At 33.8% G+C, this 24,124-nt stretch overlaps 1 protein-coding gene across 2 annotated transcripts in view; it reads left to right on the top strand.

Moving 5' to 3' along the window:
• The window catches only part of LOC131035230 (delta(14)-sterol reductase), a 197,726-nt gene that overhangs the window by 132,238 nt on the left and 41,364 nt on the right, over nt 1-24,124 (top strand). For both annotated transcript variants that reach the window (XM_057966893.2, XM_057966892.2), the window contains 2 exons: nt 20,487-20,563; nt 20,786-20,905. In XM_057966893.2, the coding sequence (XP_057822876.1) occupies nt 20,487-20,563; nt 20,786-20,905 (197 nt within the window). The remainder of the gene's footprint in view (nt 1-20,486; nt 20,564-20,785; nt 20,906-24,124) is intronic.

A 24,124-nucleotide genomic window follows, 5' to 3' on the forward strand; every position in this document is an offset into this window, starting at 1 on the left:
ATATGAATATATATTTAATGTTTGTATATATATTATAACTTATTGTTCATTCAAAGTCATAAAATAATAAACATATTATTAATATGTCCTTATATATTATTATTATTCACACAACTATACAATAATTAATTAATGGATATAATAATTTATGTATACAACATTAATATTTATCCAATAATAATTAATTAAGATCACATATGCAGATTCAAGAATACCGATTAAGGAAAGACTTATGTAATACTCCCTATGCTAATTAACAAAGAAATATTAACAAAGCAACGACTAATAATAATGAAAGCTAGCTAGGAGTATCGGGTTTTTCAAAGCAAGTAACTGTTAGAGGGAGATGTGACCTTTATTAAAGCCACGTCTCTCCCCAAAGAGACATTGGACCACTATAAGTAAAGGCCGATACTGCACACGGAGAAAAACTATCGAGGAAACAAGGATTAAGACTGATCATTCAGATCATATCAGAAATATTATGAAGTTACAAGCAGTAACATCCTTGTTCTCGACAGTATGCATAGGGGATGTGCTTATTACGTATGCTTAATATACGAAGCCTCGTAATGTTTTTATGCAGAATTTAATAGTAATATTAATATATGAATATTACTATAAATATTAATAGTAACATTTATAGACTGCAATATGTATGGCAGTCATATTTAATATCATATATAATGGCAGACCATGTCAGATCTGTCTGCGTTTACAGCCTCTAGATAGACTAATAATTAGTGTTTAGGCAATGGTAGTGTTAATAATTTATATTATAGGTAATATTATTTGATTCATTTATTTATGTATATAGATATAATGTCTGATCAGACAAAAAAAATTCCGCATACTCAAAAACCATTAAACACAGAGATATGAAAGTGAAAGCATAACACGAAGAAAGAACACATAATCTTTCTCATGGAAAACCCTTTCGGGTAAAAAAACCACGGCAAAATGTTTCTCCAATAACTCAGAATGGGCACCAACCCAGATTACAAAGTAAGCAACTATCATGAGGGCACCAACTCTCCACTCAGCACCAATTGAGATTAATCAGAACACCAGCTTCAAAATATTAGAGAGCTCCAACTCCCTTCAGAACAGTTACTTCAAGAATTCAAAAATATAACTCTGCTTTACTTGCTGAACAACACTCCTGAATACAAAGTCTAAATAGTGAACAATAACTCAGAAACCATCTTCGGCAAAAACGATACTTGTTTTAGACATTTGATGAACCAAAAATTTGATAAACATCCAACATTCTGCATATTTCAACTCCACTAGACACATCCTTTTTCAATGCACAACACCTCATATAAGCCTTTTTAACACCTTTGAGTAAAAATGCTTGCTAAAAACTTGCACAAAACTTGCTCTAGTTTTTAATTTTTAAAACTTCAGCTCCCAACGTTGCACCTCGCACACATCTTCAACTCAGTAAGTAGCGGTCACAAAGCATAGCTCTAAAAGCACTATTTCTCCCTAAAAACGACTCTGCCAAAAATATTAACAGCACCCCAAATTTTCGCACCATGCATAGTCTGCATCGACTAAGCAAATATAGCTATCGAATTAGTCACTACTCTCTCAGTATGCACACCTTAGGACTTCAAAAAAAATCTCTACCAAAAATCGTATATCTCATTTTCTTCATAAAGTCGTATTTTCAAAAAAGGAGCTCCAATGCATACTCTGCACCCAGACGGCACCACTCCTGCACAATTAATGACCACAGCTCCAGAATATAATTAAGTACACCATGCTGCATACACAACAGCCACAAAAAAAAGGACGTCTACTTCAATCATTATATGTTCCTTTTTAAAATCCGACCAAAATCATATCCACAAATAATAAGTCTATTGCCACAACTTCTGCAAAAGGAATTTAGTGCACACCACGACCCACACATGCTCTAACCCTCCGATAAAATCAATCAGAAAAAAAAAACGTCCAGCCTTTTAAAAAAAAGGTTTGCTTGGATTAAATATTTGAAACACATCTCATGTACACACAGCATACACACAAAAAAAATCGTCTTTTTCTTATGTCTGCCGGCTCTGACTCAGACGTTTTCCTTTTAAACAACATCCACATAAAGTTCATGATGGCTGCATAATTAAATCGAAACTCACAACCCATAAAAAGGAATGTGGCTTGTTCGAATTAATATCCACAATGGCACAATTTGACTTCCAGAAGGAAGTAATGCACAACACAAAACTATTGAAAATATTCTGTCCAAAATCACATAGCAGGCTGAGTGATGGGTCCCGCCAAAACAAATATCTGACCAAGCAGATGATGATGTGGCAACAAATATGACAAAGTTGCTGACAGTGAACAAGTAAGGAAACACCTTGCTTAAGTTGACACACAAACAGTTGGAGTAGACAACCAACCAGCTCAACTGGGGAGCAGGTCAAGAAACCAGGCATGCACCTCAAGCAGCTTGAGCTTAAATCTTGACAAGAGAAAAACTTCAACTAAAAACTTTGACATCAATGACGAAAAAATTCAACAAACTTCAACAGGTTCTTATATATGCCATTGTTAATGCTACATACTCTGGTTTTTTACTAGATAATGCAACTTTGTTTTGTTTCTTTGAACTCTATGTCATCAATCCACTTCGTAATGTAAAACAATGTCTTCATATAATTTTGTATTGCGTAATGATCCTACCCAATCTGAGTTGGAATGACCAAACAACGTTGAATCTGTTAATTTCTGAGTTATCTTATGTAGATAAAACAAATGTCAAATTGGCCTAATCAGCCTTTGACATTTGTAGTTTATAATTAGTTAATTAATTCCTTATATACTTTATTGTTTAAATGAATTATTAACTTAGCTTCTAAACTGTTTAGATTCATTCATAATCGTAGTTATCTATTTATTTATTCATATTCATTAAATAGCGGTGGATTAATTAACACGATTCACAAATGAATCGATTCATATAAACCTGAATCGGTTAAAGATTGCAACCGTTGGAAAGGTCACGCATTTCCAAGATACAATCAATTATATATTTAAGGTCTCCTTCTTGTAAATTCATTTTTTTTGGTTTTTTAGAAAGAGATAAATACGTCTATAAGAATACGAATATAACTATCATATTCAAAACACGTATTTCTCAGGAAAATAATACAACAATATTGTCTGCAGACTATATGCTTTCAGATCATTCAAGTGTTGATATTAAAGACATAAACGTCAGATCATTTGCGGACTAGAGTTGGTAAATCAGTCTCTGAGCCATCCCATTAAGGAAAGTCGATGATCTCCTTCAGTCAGGCACATATATACATAAAGAGCAAACATCCATACACATTGCAGATTGACAGACTTAAGAAGATATATACTGCAGTTTGAAATTGTCAGATACATACAACTGTTTGTATACAGTTCAAACTTATCATAAATCAAACTTGTAATATTCTGAAGTAGATCATATTGAAGAATATCTAATCTCTATTGTGTTATAGACTTGAATTTATAAATAATATCAATTATATAAATCTGATATAAATGTACTAAGTAAGTCTGATTAAAATTTACATGGTATCAGAGCTGGTATAAATTAAAGGTCCTAAAATCAGATTTTAAATAGTAAATTATGAGATTAAAACATCAATATGGTGACCGGATTGAAAGTGGAGGACAGACTTGATGGAGCATCAAATTTTACCTCATGGAAATTTAGAGTGTTGCTTACTTTAGAAGAAAATGAACTAGCAGATTTCACAAAGAATGATCCACCTGAAACAGATGATGCTGATATATTATCTCAATGGAAGAAAGACAACATTAAGGCAAAGAAACTCTTAGTAGATTCAGTAAAAGATCACATTGTTGCCATTATTTCTAGATTATCAACAGCGAAAGTAATGTACAAAACATCGGAGCAAATGTATGAAATAAATAATACCAGCAGGGCATTGGCCTTGAAACAAAAACTTCATCACATTAAGATGACAAAGGAAGAATCCATTACATCATACTTCTTAAAGATCACTGAATTAAGAGACCAACTATCAACTATTGCATATGTCATTGATAGTAAGGAATTAACTATGTTGGCCCTAAATGGACTTCCATCCTCATGGGAATCATTTATCCAAGGAATCAGCGCAAGATCCAAACTACCAAAATTTCATAGATTAAGAACGGATTGCTTACAAGAAGAATCTAGGTTGGCTGCTAGAGGAATTGAATCAAACTCCTACAATGAGGAAAGTGAAGTACTAGCTTCTAAAACCTCAAGAAGAAAGGGAAGATTTGGGAGAAGAAGACACTTCAAAAGAAAGAGAGACCAAAGGACATATACAAATCTTAAATCTTATGAGAAGACAGATCTATCTAAAATCAAATGTTTTAGATGTGCAAAACTAGGACATTATGCCAGGGACTGCAGATCCAAATTCAATCAGCAAGCCTCTACTATTGATGTTCATGATGAAACACCTGAAGACAAAGAGTTTCTATTTATTTCTGCAGTATCAAGCAATACCTTGAACAACAGCACCACCTGGTTAATTGATAGTGGAGCGTCTAGACATATCACGGGATTTAGAAGCAATCTCTCCAACTTGATTGAAAGACCAACCATTCTTGAAGTAACTATTGGAGATGATGCCAGTTATCTAGTAAAAGGTTCAGGCATTGCTCACTTGAAACTACAATCCGGCATGCCACTTCAATTAAGTGATGTATTATATGTACCTGGAATTAAAAGGAATCTTGTATCAGTTTCAGCATTAGAAGACAAAGGCTATGAAGTTGCATTTTCTAAAGGAAAAGTACTTGCTTGGCCCAAGAATTCTCATATAAAGAAGGCACGTAAAATCAGACATAGATATGAAAGTTTGTACAAACTTTCCACCATTATCACTCAAGCTTTGATGACGGAGTCTCCAAATCCAAATGAACTATTGCACATAAGACTTGCCCATTTGCACTATAAGACACTACCCTACATGAAAAAAATGGTCAAAGGCATTCCTCATCTCAACATTGAAAAAGAAGGTACTCGCAAATTTTTTGCTTTAGCGAAAAATATAAAACGTCCTTTCCCTAGTAGTGAAAATAGATCTAAAGAATTTTAAATATTGTACATTCTGATTTATGTGGACCTATGTCTATGCCATCCCTAAGTGGATTTTTGTACTATGTAACTTTTATTGATGATTACTCTAGGAATATTTGGATCTACTTCCTAAAGTCTAAAGAGTCAGAAGAAGTCCTAAATAGGTTTAAAGAATTTAAATCCTTAGTAGAAAATATTACTGGGAAAAGAATTAAAATCCTAAGGTCTGACAATGGGGGAGAATATACCTCTAAAAACTTTCACAATTTTTGTATGGAGGCAAGAATCAAAAGAAAATTTAGTGTCCCTTACAACCCTCAACAAAACGGGGTGGCAGAAAGGAAAAATAGAACCATTGTAGAAGCAGCAAAAACTATGTTGCCTGATCAAAACATTTAAATCTCCCTATGGGCAGAAGCCTAAATAGAAACCCACACCATATCATACAAAACATTACTCCTGAAGAAGCCTTCACGGGTGTAAAACCTGAAGTAAGTCACCTTAGGATATTTGGATGCCCTGTCTACATCAATATACCCAAAGTGAAAAGAACTAAACTTGAACCCTCAGGCAAAAGAGGAATTTTTGTAGGTTATAGTGAGTCATCCAAAGCCTATAGAATCTACATCCTCGGACAAAAGCAAATTTACGTTAGTAGAGATGTGATCTTTGAAGAGGAAATTGCCTTCAAAAGATGAAAAGGATATCATATGGATGTTGAAGATGAAGAATCAGAACCTCCTCAAGACATGGAAGTTGATCCCTCTCCTGAGCCTCAGAGGGAGATTACTGAGATACAAGAAGACAATGAACCAACTGAACCATTGGACCCCACCGATGGTCCTGGAGATATTATAGTGAACCGAAAGAGACCACTATTGGCCAGAAAAACAATGCAAGAAGCTGAAAAATTAGCTGCTCCGAAAGGTACCTTTAGAGAAAGCAAAAGACCACACAAATTCTCTAACTATGTGGCATTAATCAACAACATTATTGATTCAGAACCTACTACAGTTGAAGAAGCAGTAAAACAACAAGTACGGAAAGATGCAATGAATGAAGAATACCAATCCATTATAAAAAATGATGTTTGGGACATTGTACCCAGCCCAAAGAGAAATCAGTTATTTCTTCAAAATGGTTATTCAAAATAAAACATGCAGCAAATGGTAGCATTGAAAAATACAAAGCCAGATTTGTAGCCTGAGGATTCTCACAAAAGGAACGTACTGATTATGAGGAAACATTTGCACCTGTATCCCGTTATACATCTATTAGAACAGTTATTGCAATTGTTGGAACCGAGAAATGGAAACTACATCAAATGGATGTAAAAACTGCATTCTTAAATGGAACAATTGAAAAAGTATATATCGAACAACCTCAAGGCTTTATAGTCCATGAAAAGCATACCCATGTATGTAGGCTAAAGAAAGTTCTCTATGGTCTTAAACAAGCTCCTCGAGCCTGGTATGAGAGAATTGATCGTTATCTATTAAGCTTAGGATTTAGTAATAATGATGTTGATTCAAATTTATATCTTAAAATAGTTAATGGTGAAGCTCTGATTCTAGTCCTCTATGTGGATTTTTTATTCCTTACCGGTCAAGAGCGTCTTATCATCAAATGCAAGAAAGAACTAGCATCAGAATTCGAAATGAAGGATCTAGGTGCTATGCACTACTTTTTAGGATTGGAAATATGGCAAAAATCAAATGAATGCACTATCGACATCTTGAAAAGATTTGGTATGCTAGATTGCCAGTCTATTTCAACACCCATGGAGACAATTCTAAGGAAGTTAAACAGCTAATTTAGATCTTGTTGACCCTACCTTATACAGGCAATTAATTGGATCCTTGATGTACCTTGTAAACACAAGGCCAGACATTTGTTATGCTGTAAGTGCACTCAGTCAATTCATGAATGATCCAAGGCACATACACCTAGTTGCCGGCAAACACATCTTAAGATATCTACGAGGTACATTTGGTTATGGATTAGAGTATTCACGCAATGTGGATCTATATCTACAAGGGTTCTCTGACTCAGATTGGGCTTGAAGTGTAACTGACCGGAAAAGCAAATCCGGATGTTGCTTCAATTTAGGATCTGTTGTTGTTTCCTGGTGTAGTAGAAAACAATCCTCCGTAGGACTTAGCACAGAAAAAGCAGAAAATATAGCAGCATGTATGGCAGCCTGAGAAGCAGTGTGGCTAAGAAAGCTACTAGCTGGATTAGTTGGTGAGCTTGTAACTCCTACAACTATTCACTGTGACAATCAAAGGTGGATAAAAATTTCTATAAATCCCGTGTTTCATGACAGGACAAAACACATTGAAATTCAATATCACTACATAAGAGACATGGTTTAAAGGAATGCTATTCAACTCAAGTACATTAGAACTGATGAATAGACAGCTGACATCCTCACCAAGCCTCTTGCTAGAGTAAAATTTGTGTACTTTAGAGACAAGCTTGGGATTGTAGAGAATGAAGCTCATGTTGAGAGGGAGTCCTCTCTTCGATAAATGCTCGAGGTATGATCATGTTTCTTTCCTTTATACTTGTCATGTTGAGAGAGTCCATGACAACCCTGGTTGCAAAAGTCATGTTGAGAGAGTCCATGACATATCATAGTTAAGGTCATGTTGAGAGAGTCCATGACAAGCCATGTTGAGAGATTCCTTGGCTAAACTCTTTGTGTTGAGAGATTCCGCAAATTGAGTACTTGTGCATATCATCATGTTGAGTGATTCCATAGTGAACATCATGTTGAGTGAGTCCATGATGAATCGGAATCTAATCATGATTTCACTATGTTGAGTGATTTCATAGTAAATCATAAAGTGTTGCCTTATTCTTTTTATCTACATAGATAAAGAGGGAGTGTTAATTTCTGAGCCTTATGTAGATAAAACAAATGTCAAATTGGCCTAATCAGCCTTTGACATTTGTAGTTTATAATTAGTTAATTAATTCCTTATATACATTATTGTTCAAATGATCTATTAACTTAGCTTCTAAATTGTTTATTCATTCATCATCGTAGTTATCAATTTATTTATTCATTTTCATTAAATAGCGTTGGATTAAATAACACGATTCACAAATGAATCGATTCATATAAACCCTATGAATCGGTTAAAGATTGCAACCGTTGGAAAGGTCACGTATTTCCAAGGTGCAATCGATTATATATTTAAGTTGTCCTTCTTGTAAATTCGTTTGTTTGCGGTTTTTAAGAAAGAGAAAGATACGTCTGTAAGAATACGAATATAACTATCATATTCAAAACACGTATTTCTCAGGAAAATAATACAGCAATATTCTGTGCAGAATATATGCTTTCAGCTCGATCAAGTGTTGATATTAAAGACATAAACGTCAGATCATTTGCGGACTAGAGTTGGTAAATCAGTCTCTGAGTCATCCCATAAAGGAAAGTCGATGATCTTGTTCAGTCAGGCACATATATAAATAAAGAGCAAACATCCATACACATTGGAGATTGACAGACTTAAGAAGATATATACTGCAGTTTGAAATTGTCAGATACATACAACTGTTTGTATGCAGTTCAAACTTATCATAAAGCAAACTTGTAATATTCTGAAGTAGATCATACTGAAGAATATCTAATCTCTACTGTGTTATATACTTGAATTTATAAAAAATATCAATTATATAAATCTGATATAAATGTACTAAATAAGTCTGATTAAAATTTACATTATCTTCAGATGAATAATAATGGACTCTATAATTCTTTGTTCCTTTTTCATACCTGGGTATCTTTTTCTTTTTTGCAACTTATAAATGTTATTTGGTAGGTTTGAATGACCAAACAACGTTGAATCTTCGGCTGAATATTAATGGACTCTAGAATTCTTTGTTCCTTTTTCATACCTTGGTATCTTTTTCTTTTTTGCAACTTATAAATGGTTTTTTGTAGGTTGGAATGACCAAACAACATTGAACCTTCAGCTGAATAATAATGGACGCTATAATTCTTTGTTCCTTTGTCATACCTTGGTATCTTTTTCTTTTTTGCACCTTATAAATGTTTTTTTGTAGGTTTGAATGACCAAACAATGTTGAACCTTCAGCTGAATAATAATGGACTCTATAATTCTTTGTTCCTTTTTCATACCTTGGTATCTTTTTCTTTTTTGCAACCTATAGATGTTATTTTGTACGTTTTCTTATATAATATGAAATAAATGATACTTAAAACTTAATATCTAGCTTTTTAGCTATCAAATACATTAAACTTTCAAGTTCTAACCATACTTATGTATTTCTTTCCATCTACTGTTGGTGACCAATCTTTTTTCACAATTTGTTTCTCTGTGTAAATCCATGCTAAGAAGATATTGTATAATTCCCAAATCAGTCTTTTTAAATTCTTTGATTATTACTTCTTTTGAATTTTCTTAGCTTTTTGTAAAGATTAAGTTATCAACATATAGACATACATAAATTGTTTTGTTGCCTTGCTTCTTGAAAAATAATGTAGGCTCATGTTTGCCACGTGTGCAATCCTTTTGCGACAAACTATGTATCAACCATGCTCTTAGTGCTTGTTTTAAACCATAAAGTGTGTTCTTCAACTTGTAAACATGTCCTTTACCTTCTTCAAATCTTTTTAGCTGGTCGACATATAACTCCTCTTAAACATATCCAATTAAAAAATACACACTTCATGTCTAATTGGTGTACTTCCCATTCTTTTTGTGCATCTAATGATAATATCAATCTCATAGTGCATAATCTCAATCTAATGGTACTTGTAGGCTTTGCATTCTGCACCGTAAGCTGTAATTATGTATGCTTCACTTTTTGCATCGAATTTCTTTCTTTCCTTATTATAAACTTTCTCCTATGCCAAATTTTATAGAATTACTTACTTATCACAATAGTGTTAACTGCATCTAATTTCTTTCTTTCTTTCTAAATCACCTTCAACAACTGCTCACAACTTCAACACAATCTGCCTTAAAAACCTTTGCTCTCAAGTCTCCAATACACCCCTACTGAGATCTGTAATAAGATCTTCAATGTTTTCTCTCAAATCTGAACCACATGTTCACAAAATTCTGCGCTTTATCTGCTCCAAATTTTCAAAACATGTACTTACAAATCTTGGATAATTTCACCATAGAATCTTCATACACATGAGACTAATTTAATCTCATAATTTCTGCTCATATAAATAATATAAAACATCCATTCTCTAGTAGTGAAAATAGTTCTAAAGAATTTTAAATATTGTACATTCTGATTTATGTGGACCTATGTCTATGCCATCCCTATGTGGATTTTTGTACTATGTAACTTTTATTGATGATTACTCTAGGAAGACTTGGATCTACTTCCTAAAGTCTAAAGAGTCAGAAGAAGTTCTAAATAGGTTTAAAGAATTTAAATCCTTAGCAGAAAATATTACTTGGAAAAGAATTAAAATCCTAAGATATGACAATGGGGGAGAATATACCTTTAAAAACTTTCACAATTTTTGTATGAAGGCAGGAATCAAAAGAGAATTTAGTGTCCGTTACAATCCTCAACAAAACGGGGTGGCAGAAAGGAAAAATAGAACCATTGTAGAAGCAGCAAAAGCTATGTTGCATGATCAAAACCTTCAAATTTCCCTATGGGCAGAAGCCTCCAAAACTGCTGTTTATGTCCAAAATAGAAGCCCACACCATATCCTACAAAACATGACTCCCGAAGAAGCCTTCACGGGTGTAAAACCTGAAGTAAGTCACCTTAGGATATTTGGATGCCTTGTCTACATCAATATACCTAAAGTGAAAAGAACTAAACTTGAACCCTCAAGCAAAAGAGGAATTTTTGTAGGTTGTAGTGAGTCATGCAAAGCGTATAGAAGCTATATCCCCGGGCAAAAGCAAATTGAGGTTACTAGAGATGTGATCTTTGAAGAGGACATTGCCTTCAAAAGATCAAAAGGATATCATATGGAAGTTGAAGATTAAGAATCAGAACCTCCTCAAGACATGGAAGTTGATCCCTCTCATGAGCCTCAGAGGGAGATTACTGAGATACAAGAAGACAATGAACCGACTGAACCATTGGACTCCACCGATTGTCCTAGAGATATTATAGTGAACCGAAAGAGACCACTATTGGCCAGAAAAACAATGCAAGAAGCTGAAAAATTTGCTGCTCCGAAAGGTTCCTTTAGAGAAAGCAAAAGACCACACAAATTGTCTAACCATGTGGCATTAATTAGCAACATTATTGATTCAGAACCTACTACAGTTGAAGAAGCAGCAAAACAACAAGTATGGAAAGATGCAATGATTGAAGAATACCAATCCATTATGAAAATTGATGTTTGGGACATTGTACCCAGACCCATAGAGAAATCAGTTGTTTCTTCAAAATGGTTATTCAAATTAAAACATGCAGTTGATGGTAGCATTGAAAAATACAAAGCCAGGTTTGTAGCCAGAGGATTCTCACAAAAGGAAGGTGTTGATTATGAGGAAACATTTGCACGTGTCGCCCATTATACATTTATTAGAACAATTATTGCAATTGTTGCAGCCGAGAAATGGAAACTACATCAAATGGATGTAAAAACTGCATTCTTAAATGGAACGATTGGAGAAGAAGTCTATATCGAACAACCTCCTGAAGGATTTATATTCCATGAAAGGGATACCCATGTATGCAGGCTAAAGAGCCCACTATGGTCTTAAACAAGCTCCTTGAGCCTGGTATGAGAGAATTGATCGTTATCTATTAAGCTTAGGATTTAGTAATAGTGATGTTGATTCAAATTTATATCTTAACATAGTTAATGGTGAAGCTCTTATTCTAGTCCTCTATGTGGATGATTTATTCCTTACCGGTGAAGAGCATCTTATCATCAAATGCAAGAAAGAACTAGCATCAGAATTCGAAATGAAGGATCTAGGTGCTATGCACTCTTTTCTAGGATTGGATATATGGCAAAAGTCAAATGAAATCATTCTCAGTCAAGGAAAGTATACTATCGACATCTTGAAATGATTCGGCATGCTAGATTGCAAGTCTATGTCAACACCCATGGAGACCAATCTTAGGAAGTTAATAGAATCAGCAGCTAATTTAGATCTTGTTGACCCTACCTTAGACGGGCAATTAACTGGATCCTTGATGTACCTTGTAAACAGAAGGCCAAACATTTGTTATGCTGTAAGTGCACTCAGTCAATTCATGAATGATCCAAGGCACATACACCTAGTTGCCACCAAACACATCTTAAGATATCTATGAGGTACAATTGGTTATGGATTGAAATATTCATGCAATGTGGATCTAGATCTACAAGGGTTGTCTGACTTAGATTGGGCTGGAAGTGTAACTGACTGGAAAAGCAAATCCGGATGTTGCTTCAATTTAGGATCTGCTGTTGTTTCCTGCTGTAGTAGAAAACAATCCTCCGTAGCCCTTAGCACAGCCGAAGCAAAATATATAGCAGCATGTATGCCAGCCCGAGAAGCAGTGTGGCTAAGAAAGCTACTAGCTGGATTATTTGGTTAACCTGTAACTCCTACAACTATTCACTGTGACAAGCAAAGTTGTGTAAAACTTTCTATAAATCCCGTGTTTCATGACATGACAAAACACGTTGAAATACAGTATCACTACATAAGAGACATGGTTCAAAGGAATGCTATTCAACTCAAGTACATTAGAACTTATGAACAGACAACCGACATCCTCACCAAGCCTCTTGCTAGAGTAAAATTTATGTACTTTAGAGACAAGCTTGGGATTGTAGAGAATGAAGCTCATGTTGAGAGGGAGTCATCTCTTCAATAAATCCTCGAGGTATGATCATGTTTCTTTCCTTTATACTTGTCGTGTTGGGAGAGTCCATGACAACCCTGGTTGGAAAAGTCATGTTGAGAGAGTCCATGACATATCATAGTTAAGGTCATGTTGAGAGAGTCCATGACAAGCCATGTTGAGAGATTCCTTGGCTAAACTCTTTGCGTTGAGAGATTCCGCAAATTGAGTACTTGTGCGTATCATCATGTTGAGTGATTCCATGGTGAACATCATGTTGAGTGAGTCCATGATGAATCAAAATCTAATCATGATTTCACTATGTTGAGTGATTCCATAGTAAATCATAAAGTGTTGCCTTATTTTTTTTATCTACATGGATAAAGAGGGAGTGTTAATTTCTGAGTCTTATGTAGATAAAACATATGTCAAATTGGCCTAATCAGCCTTTGACATTTGTAGTTTATAATTAGTTAATTAATTCCTTATATACATTATTGTTCAAATGATCTATTAACTTAGCTTCTAAATTGTTTATTCATTCATCATCGTAGTTATCAATTTATTTATTCATTTTCATTAAATAGCGTTGGATTAAATAACACGATTCACAAATGAATCGATTCATATAAACCCTATGAATCGGTTAAAGATTGCAACCGTTGGAAAGGTCACGTATTTCCAAGGTGCAATCGATTATATATTTAAGTTGTCCTTCTTGTAAATTCGTTTGTTTGCGGTTTTTAAGAAAGAGAAAGATACGTCTGTAAGAATACGAATATAACTATCATATTCAAAACACGTATTTCTCAGGAAAATAATACAGCAATATTCTGTGCAGAATATATGCTTTCAGCTCGATCAAGTGTTGATATTAAAGACATAAACGTCAGATCATTTGCGGACTAGAGTTGGTAAATCAGTCTCTGAGTCATCCCATAAAGGAAAGTCGATGATCTTGTTCAGTCAGGCACATATATAAATAAAGAGCAAACATCCATACACATTGGAGATTGACAGACTTAAGAAGATATATACTGCAGTTTGAAATTGTCAGATACATACAACTGTTTGTATACAATTCAAACTTATCATAAAGCAAACTTGTAATATTCTGGAGTAGATCATACTGAAGAATATCTAATCTCTATTGTGTTATATACTTGAATTTATAAAAAATATCAATTATATAAATCTGATAGAAATGTACGAAGTAAGTCTGATTAAAATTTACATTATCTTCAGCTGAATAATAATGGACTCTATAATTCTTTGTTCCTTTTTCATACCTGGGTATCTTTTTCTTTTTTGCAACTTATAAATGGTTTTTTGTTAGGTTTTGTTGATTGTAACTAGGTAGAATGTGGATTCCAATTGCCTTAAGGCAACATTGGAATCCGCCAAGGGCTGGGCCCTTCTTTCCCTTCCCATACGCCACACTAAAGGGAAAGGTGTTCCCTCTAATAGTGCCGACCCTATAACTAAAATACACACGCCACTCAAAAGGGAAACGTGTTCCCTCTAATAGGGCCAACCCTATAAAGTTATAAAACAAATAAAAGGGATCAGCACCAAGCCGAGCTCAAATAGGTCATCTTGCCTCATATAAATAAACAACTACTTGACCTCATTAACACAATGATATCACATGCGATAACCATTCTGCAAGTGCGAAAATCAGAAAGAAAGAATTCTAAATGTGAAGTGAAGGAAGTGTGCATTGAGGCAATTGTTAATACAAGGGTGATCTTCAATAGAAGATGTGAATTGCAAGACATATGTGAAGCCAAAGACAATTTCCAGATCTGCTAATCTGAAGGTCATTTTGCTGTTATATGCAAAACAGATTCAAGAGGTGTATTGTTGTGTGAAAGGCTTATACAAATTGGTGTGCCACATCAAAGCTACCAGCTAAGTAATGTACTGTTACAATTGGATATAATTCAGAGTCAGATCTGAAGATCTGTTGGCTGGGTTTTTCCTTGTATGAGGTTTTCCTAGGGTATTTTTGTGTTGTGTTCATTTTGTTCAATTTATGTTTTATGTTTAAGTCTGAAAGTAATTAAACTAAACAACAAATATATTGATTTAGTAATTAACTTCAGTTTTCTGAGTATAGGTTAAATCTGAAAGTCTAAAATTCAACAGGTTTGAATGACCAAACAACGTTGAATCTTCAGCTGAATAATAATGGACTCTATAATTCTTTGTTCATTTTTCATACCTTGGTATCTTTTTCTTTTTTGGAACTTATAAATGTTTTTTTGTAGGTTTGAATGACCAAACAACGTTGAATCTTCAGCTGAATAATAATGGACTCAATCATTCTTTGTTCCTTTTTCATACCTTGGTATCTTTTTCTTTTTTGCAACTTATAAATGTTTTTTTGTAGGTTTTCTCATATAATTTGAAATCAATGATATTTAAAACTTAATATCTATCTTTTTAGCTATCAAATACATTAAACTTCCAATCTCTAACCATACTTTTGTATTTCTTTCCATCTACTTTTGGTGACCAATCTTTTTTCACAATTTTTTCTGTGTAAATCCATGCTAAGAAAATATTGTATAAGTCCTAAATCAGTCATTTTAAATTCTTTGATTATTACCTCTTTTGAATTTTCTTAGCGTTTTGTAAAGATTTAGTCATCAACATATAGACATACATAAATTGTTTTGTTGCCTTGCTTCTTGAAATATAATGTCGGCTCATGTTTGCCACGTGTGCAATCTATTTGCGAAAAACTGTGTATCAACCATGCTCTTAGTGCTTGTTTTAAACCATAAAGTGTTTTCTTCAACTTGTAAACATTTCCTTTACCTTCTTCAAATCTTTTTAGCTGGTCCACATATAACTCCTCTTAAACATATCCAAATAAAAAATACACTCTTCATGTCTAATTGGTGTACTTTCCATTCTTTTTGTGCATCTAATGATAATATCAATCTCATAGTGCATAATATCAATCTAATGCTATTTCTACCTTGAGGGGACTAAAACTTGTAGGCTTTGCATTCTGCACCGTGAGCTGTAATTATGTATGCTTCACATTTTGCATCGAATTTCTTTCTTTCCTTATTATAAACTTTCTCCTATGCCAAATTTTATAGAATTACTTGCTTATCACAATAGTGTTAACTGCATCTAATTTCTTTCTTTCTTTCTAAATCACCTTCAACAACTGCTCACAACTTCAACACAATCTGCCTTAAAAACCTTTGCTCTCAAGTCTCCAATACACCCCTACTGAGATCTGTAATAAGATCTTCAATGTTTTCTCTCAAATCTGAACCACATGTTCACAAAATTCTGCACTATATCTGTTCCAAATTTTCAGAACATATACTTACAAATCTTGCATAATATCACCATAGAATCTTCATACACATGAGACTAATTTAATCTCATAATTTCTGCTCATATAAATAATATAAAACATGTTTACTCTAGGAAAAGGTACTTGCAAAGGTTGTGCTTTAGGGAAAAATATAAAACGTCCTTTCCCTAGTAGTGAAAATAGATCTAAAGAATTTTAAATATTGTACATTCTGATTTATGTGGACCTATGTCCATGCCATCCCTAAGTGGATTTTTGTACTATATAACTTTTATTGATGATTACTCTAGGAAGACTTGGATCTACTTCCTAAAGTCTAAAGAGTCAGAAGAAGTTCGAAATAGGTGTAAAGAATTTAAATCCTTAGTAGAAAATATTACTGGGAAAAGAATTAAAATCCTAATATCTGACAATGGGGGAGAATATACCTCTAAGAACTTTCACAATTTTTGTATGGAGGCAGGAATCAAAAGAGAATTTAGTGTCCGTTACAACCCTCAACAAAACGGGGTGGCAGAAAGGAAAAATAGAACCATTGTAGAAGCAGCAAAAGTTATGTTGCATGATCAAAACCTTCAAATCTCCCTATGGGCAGAAGCCTCCAAAACTGCTGTTTATGTCCAAAATTGGAGATTTCTATTATATCGAAAATGGAAAATATGAATATCTGATGCCATTGCAAAGTCTATAGTAATAAAGATGATTACATGATTCATCATTACAATGAGTAACCGAATACAAATACTAATAGCAATAGCATTGCAAAAGAGACTAGAGCCAAAGAAAAAATAAGAAAACTTACTTTTTAAAAAAAAAAAATTTTAAACATTGCATAGTTGGGTGGCGGTTGCGAGGGTAAATAGTTGTATAGTTTTTTGGCAGACATGGATAGGATTGTGATGTCCAATTTTAAATTATTAAAAGAAATGAATTTTGTTGAGTTAATTATGCCTTGTAGCTGGGTAGTGGCCGGTAGGAAGATGAATTTGAATTATCATACTTAATTGTTGAGTACTATTGTCATTTTATATTGTATTAATGACAGAGATGTAATGTGAAATTTGAACTTTAGTTTTTTGAGTATTATTCTTGCAGCACTAGTTAGTTTTGTGGATATTAGTTTTTAGTTTGCTGAAAGGATTGCCTTTCCTTTATCGTACATCTTATCTTGGATTGCTGTAAGATTGTTGTGTGAATGGAGGATTAGACATGAGGAAGAAGGGTGAGCAACCCTAGAAAGAATGCAGGCATGTGAAAAGGAGTTAAGGCACATCTATAGATAGAAGTATGTGGTTGAAAGAACATACATATTTTTAAATTTTGCCCTCATAGCATTTGTGCACAGCTCAAAACAACACTGTTATTTTTCTTAAATTGTTTTTTCCTGGACTATAGGTGTCTCTATGGAGAATGATGCATTCTAAGCAAAAGGATTACTGTTTTTGTGTTTAAGAGGCATGCAAAGATGAAGAATAGCTTGTTTGAATGTGAATGGCATGTGTATCAGTTCACTAGCATGGCTTTACAAGGGTGCCCAAAATATATGCCATGTTTAGAAGCTGACAAGACTTAGGAATGGGAGGTGCCTTGTTAAAACAATGTCTGTTTAGAAATAGAAAGGCTCTTTAGACAAAGATGAAAAAGCATTTGAAATTCAAAAATAGAATCAACTATTAATAGAGTTCAGCACCAAACTTTGGAGGAGAATTAATAATTTGGGCACAATAGCAAGGGCACATGATTTGGAAAGCTTATTCGTTTATGTAATAGTCAATATCAGTCTGAAGGGGGTAATTTGACAAAGCTTGTCAAGGACTTGAGCATTCAAGATGATGAAATACGAATTCAATGAAACAAGGGGTGTTATATTTCTAAAAGCAACAAATTGAATTTTTAGTTTCGAAGGTCTTAGAGGATTTGCCAAATTTTGTCAAACTTGTAAATATGTATTTTCAGCTCCTGCTAAAAATAGCTTGTTTTGAAGATAAGAGCATATTCTAGGACAAGCTCTTTTAGCTTCCCTCTATTTTTAGTGTTTGCTATTTTTAACCTAGAGTTGTCTCTGTCTCATCATTTGAGAGATGTGACCATTAAGGGATAAATTATACTATCTTAATCATCAATTAAATTGATGGTCATATGTCGTAATTTTAAAAGTAATGGACAAGCTAATTTGTGATAAAGTTTTCATGTCATGCAAGGAGACATTGTTAGCAAGCTTTGTATTGTAGGTAAGCTCGAGGGTGTAGCTCATGGATTTGTACTGAGTCTACATTTAATTTAACCATAACGTTCATGTTTATGTGTTAATGTATTCAATCCTATGTGTACTTAGTAATTACCCTATTCAATCTTTGTTTTTAACTGCACATTATAAACTTGTAGTTGTAGAATTTGTTTAAGTCAAATGTATAAAATCCTCTGCCTATTGTCAAAAGAGCATCTTAGCTTTTTACCTTAGGCAAAACCAAAACGATAGACATTTACATTTTATTTAGCATGAACATGAATGACCCCAAAAATTATTGGAAATATTGTAAATTGCATATACATATCGTCCAGTTTTAGGCTGTTTTCCTTATTTACAAGGAGCTTTTAAAGAGCAGTTTTAGTAGACATCTGTTCTGTTTTGCATCACTATGGAAGATGACAATTATAACACTAACAAAATCAACACTTTGAATTTTCTTCTTGTACACTTTCATGAATAATTTTTATCTCTATCTATTGTTAGTTACCTGAACAAAGATCTAAAAATCAACTTATAACAAGGAATATAAAGCACTCTAAATATAGCCTTGGTTTAAAAAAATATAAACCTGCACTAATTTTATCTTATAATATTATATCTAACTAGCTTCTCCTATTTCTAGTTGTTGCTTTTGGCATCCTTCATCTTTTGCAGTCTTCTGTTCTGATTGGTATTCTGTTGTGATGTTCTGTTGCAGCTCTGGCTTTTTGACATTAGATTTTTGAACAATTGTACCTCTTTTAACCAAGCCTCAAATTCTTCAAAAAATGCACTTTTAGTTTTAGTAATGTTTTTACTTTTTTGTTGTGGAAAAACTGTTTTGCTCATTTAATAAACTGTGGTTTTTTTGCCTGTTTCTTCAAATTAACATGTGATTGACAAAAAAGAATGGTTCGCTGTTTTCAATGGCTGAGCAGTTTTATAATGGCATGGTCTAAGCTCGGGCCATTGCTAATTGTGCGATTTTCTTGGTTAATGCTTCTACGTTAAAGACTTCAATCACCTGTAATCTGTAATATATGGAGAGAAATCTTCATGAAAAGCTGCAATAGGATTTTGAAAATCAGTGCTTTAGAACACACTTTTTGGTTTATAATATTATGCATGCTAGATGTTAAGAGTTGGAAATTGCTGCTAAATAACTTTTTGTTTTGCTCTTCTACGTATAGACTAATTCTGTTCTCCAATGCAAGGAGTTTAGTTATGTAATAATAAGAAGATCAAATTGCAGGTTAAAGAAGCGAAAACAAGAGTAAAAACTAGGTTATTTGTCTCTAAAATCATTTACTTATGGATACTATTGGTGAGCATATCTATGCTATCCTAATATACATAAATAATTAACACAGGCTGAAACCTTAGTTGTTCAGGAATGTGGTCTCAACATTCAACATCGAGAAAATGCATGTGTTGCTTCTAGAAAAACCTAGATATCCTGGTTCATTTTGCCATCTTAACTGTGAAATCCCACCAATGACTTCTCAATCATAGCAGGAGCTATTAAGTCAACCATTTACTGCAGATATTTCAGTGACAGATTATTTTTGCTCATAGACTGTTCATTCTCTTCAGAGATTGCTTACCTTTTCTTGATATTCCCGTCTTGAATTTTCCACATGACATGCCCAATTACACACACCAGAAGGAGCTGATACATTTTCGATATTTATTCACTGGATGGAAATACAGTTGTTCTGAAAAAACATTTAACTGTTTAAACTAGGTGCATTTTAGAATTAGTGAATACACATTAATGCTGGTAAAATTGATGACTCTAATCTCTCCTCATTTCAAGCATTGAATCTTCATTATTTTTTAATTTTCAAGTTGTTTTGAGATTATTAGGGTGTTTAACATTTTGTAAGCATGCTCAACAAAAATTGAATTGAATTGCTCACAAGTCAGGCAGAACCTACCATTTTGTCAAATCTCTTTTTACATTGCTTTTCTTTTAGCTTGAGTTAACTATGTTGTTCCCATGTATGTTGCAGGGTTGGTGGCTTTTAACACACAAAGCTGATATTACAAAAGCTGCTGCCATCCTCAATGTTCTTGTTTTTATAATTGGGTATGCCAATGTGGTCTCTGGTGTTGTGATCATTCAATCATAAAGAATGGATGAAGAGCATAACCTAATTTTTTTTGGGTTTTTTTGGAGATTCTCGTATAGGAGAGCTGTGCACTTTGTTTAGTGTGTTCTTCTTGTCAAGATAACATAGAGTCAAAGGATTTTTATAGACTTAAGTGCATTTTATTATTCTGTCAATCTCATTCTTAGCCCATTCTACAGGTATCGAGTGTTTAGAGGCTCAAACAAACAGAAACATATTTTCAAGAAAGATCCAACAACTCATATTTGGGGCGAACCTCCAAAGGTTATAGGAGGAAAGTTACTGGCTTCAGGTTATTGGTATGCTCTCTCATGCAACTTGAGGGATACATCTAGAGTTCATTCATCATATACAGGGCAGCCGATGATGTTTTTTTGATGTCTCATACAACTTTCTAGCAACATTTGAATCTTCATTGTTTTTGATGCACAAGTCACCACTTCACAATGTTGCTACATCTCTTTTAAGATGGTATTCGACAAATCTTGGAGAACCAATTGGGAATAGGAACACGTTGACATGGCACAAAACAGTATTCAATGCGTCATCTCATTTGGTGCTCTTTTGTTTTATTGTTTTCCTCAATCCTTACCGATATTTTCCCTCTTTCACATTTATATCTTTTCTTATATCTCTCCAGATCATGTTTCTTACATGAGATACTGGACAAAATGAATAAAATGAGATTGAATTCCGCAAGTTCGGGAAAATCCCAAATTTTGAATTTCGGTTGAAGTAAAATGCTCATTTTTGACAAGGCAAATTGGAATCTGTTTTTAAGATTTAAAAAACAAGAGATATGCTAGGATCTCAAGGTGCTTGCATGCTAATGACAAAGAATACTACAAAGAAATTTACTTACATATTGGCTAGCCATAATTGAAAAACTCAAGCTTCACAATAACTTGGCTGCCCCTAATTTTTAAAAAACTTGGGAATCGGCAAAATTTGGGAAATTTACTAAACATTAGAAAATACATAAAGTTGTAAAAATATTCTATAAAAATATGCATATTCCTGATTTTAGGGAACACATTACTGATTTCATTCATATATAGATCAATATTAGAATTCAATACACATCATGGACCAAAAATCAAGTTAAATACAGATCAACTTCAAGTTTCAATATAAACAATAATTACAACTTAGAAATTTCTTTGACGACAAAAGCTTGTAAAAATCTGCTACCATTGTATGGTATCTTTTTATTTGTCATAACCTTGAATATTGATTATATGAATTTGAAAGAGTTGGTAAGAGAGAAGGAAGACATTGTCAATGCAGTTGAATTTGAAGAAATTCGTTGTTCATTGCTGGCTGAAAATTCAAGTGAAGGAGAAATCTGAAGTCCAAAAATTGAAGGAAAAGACTGTGTGAAGGGAAATGTGTGAAAGACTGGTGAAAGAGAAACATGTAAAAGACTTGTGAAAAGTACTTTTATGAAACATCCACGTGTAAGAATTCGACAGTGCAAGACTTCAACAATCCTGTCTGTCACCAAAACAGGGGCACATTTTCCAGTCATGACAATCAAACATACCAGTCATGTTTGCTTGTAATGGAGGAAGGGCAGACAAAATTTATAGTTGTGTTTTCTGTTTGAGTGAGGTCCCATGAAATAACAGTGAGATTCTGAAAGTGCGTTGAAAAAGCTGCGGGCGAGTTTTTGACAAAAATTATGAGTTTTGGCAATTTTTGAGAATTTCTGAGAAAAACTCACATTCAGTTCTGTGTGGTACTCGGCCTTAAGTTTTTGAGTGAGTTACTTGTGAGCCAGATTGACTCACAAGTACTTGCTGATTTTTTGAACTATGGATCTACTATGTGCACCACAATCTCTTTTAACCCCTTGCTACATATTTTATATTTATAGTACCAATATGTGATTATGGTAGTTTAACCATCTAACAACATTTAATGCTTTATTGATAATTCTCTCACACTATTTTTGATAATAAACAAAATTTTGACAAGGTAGCAAGATATTCCAAAAGACCCAAAGTCTTGTACAAGTTTTCAAGGATAAATAGGAGAGGCACATGGATACAAAAACTACTGTAAGAGTAGCACGAAGAAAAGCAAAATACAATAAGCCGATTTACTGAAATATGAAGGATTACATGGAAAGTTTGCATATCAAAAAACAGGTATAAAACTTTAAGTGTGCAAAGATTTTAAAGAATTTTTTCAGAAGAATGTGTTGCCAGCATGCACTTTTTGTCTTTAAGGCTGTTGAGCAGCTTTTCTTGGGAAGAGTAAGGAGTTGAAGCTTTATCTTCAGAATTTTTGGAGCTGCTGATTCCATGTCACATGGTTAGCAAGTGGAATTCCTCTTGGAATAGTTCTTGTGGAAATGCAGATTGATGTGGTGAACAACATTGGTATAGGTCCTCTAGTTCTTTGTAGAGACACCTTACTGGAATGTTTGTTGAATGGTGTCAGCATGACAACTTATTCTTTTCATCCATTCAAATCTCAGAAACATGTTTGGCTCTGCTGGAGGGATGGCACCAGGAATTGGTTTGAAGGGCATGATGTGTTTTTGGGCTAAGGCTGAATAGGGATTCACAAAGAAAAGGCCAATAGGTCTGGTTAGAATTATCGTTTCGCTGAATTGTGGGGGCAGTGGCACATGGTTTCAAGTACAGTTAAGATTTTCCAGATTTTGGGGACAACTAGAGCATGGCTATTAACAAATTATTTAAAAATTATAATTTGAAAAGAAACATAAAAGGGATGAAGGAGAGTATGACAAACTAGGACATGAGTAGGGATGGCCATAAAGGAGGGCTGAAGAAGAGATCAAAGCACACATGCTATAAGACAGATAAAATGAGAATGAACAAGCCAAATAGGACACAAGAAATTGCATCAATACAAAAGCTTGACAAGTTTACTCAATTCAATTTAACTTGTGGAATTACTAGCATAGTGTAACAATAATAGTTTCCATAGCAAAAGCTTTGCATCCATAACCCTCCACTAAACATGAACACAACCGCTTGACTTCGACCCTGAAATGCCAATTTTTGTAGTGTATGTTTAGTATCAACTCTCATTATATACAGTGTGTTTATGACACATTTATAACTCTCTAGAGGCAGATTTTAGGGTTCAAATAATGTCTTAGAGCAACGCTAATCTTTTTGAAAGAGGCAAAATACACTCCAAAATAGCTTGAAATAAGCTTTCATTTGCTTTAAATTAGCTTTCTTCCAAAGACAAGTTGGGTACATTGAAGGATGGTCATGATTTGATGCTTTAACATTCCAATTGGGCATTCAAATTGTAATTGGTAAATTGTTTTTAAATAGGGTGCAGATTTTTGTTGCCTTTGCCACATAAAAAGCATGACAAACTGCTGTTTAGAACCCTGACTCATTTTAGGCACATATCACTTAAGTCGTAGCCCTTTTGGGTGCTATTTTAATCTAGTTCAACAACCTCATAATGGTGCTCTATTAGTTTAACTTTTGTTTCTCAATCTTTGGGTGGATTTTCACATTTCCCTTAGT

This window comes from Cryptomeria japonica, chromosome 5, assembly GCF_030272615.1.
Source record: "Cryptomeria japonica chromosome 5, Sugi_1.0, whole genome shotgun sequence".
NCBI lineage: Eukaryota > Viridiplantae > Streptophyta > Pinopsida > Cupressales > Cupressaceae > Cryptomeria > Cryptomeria japonica.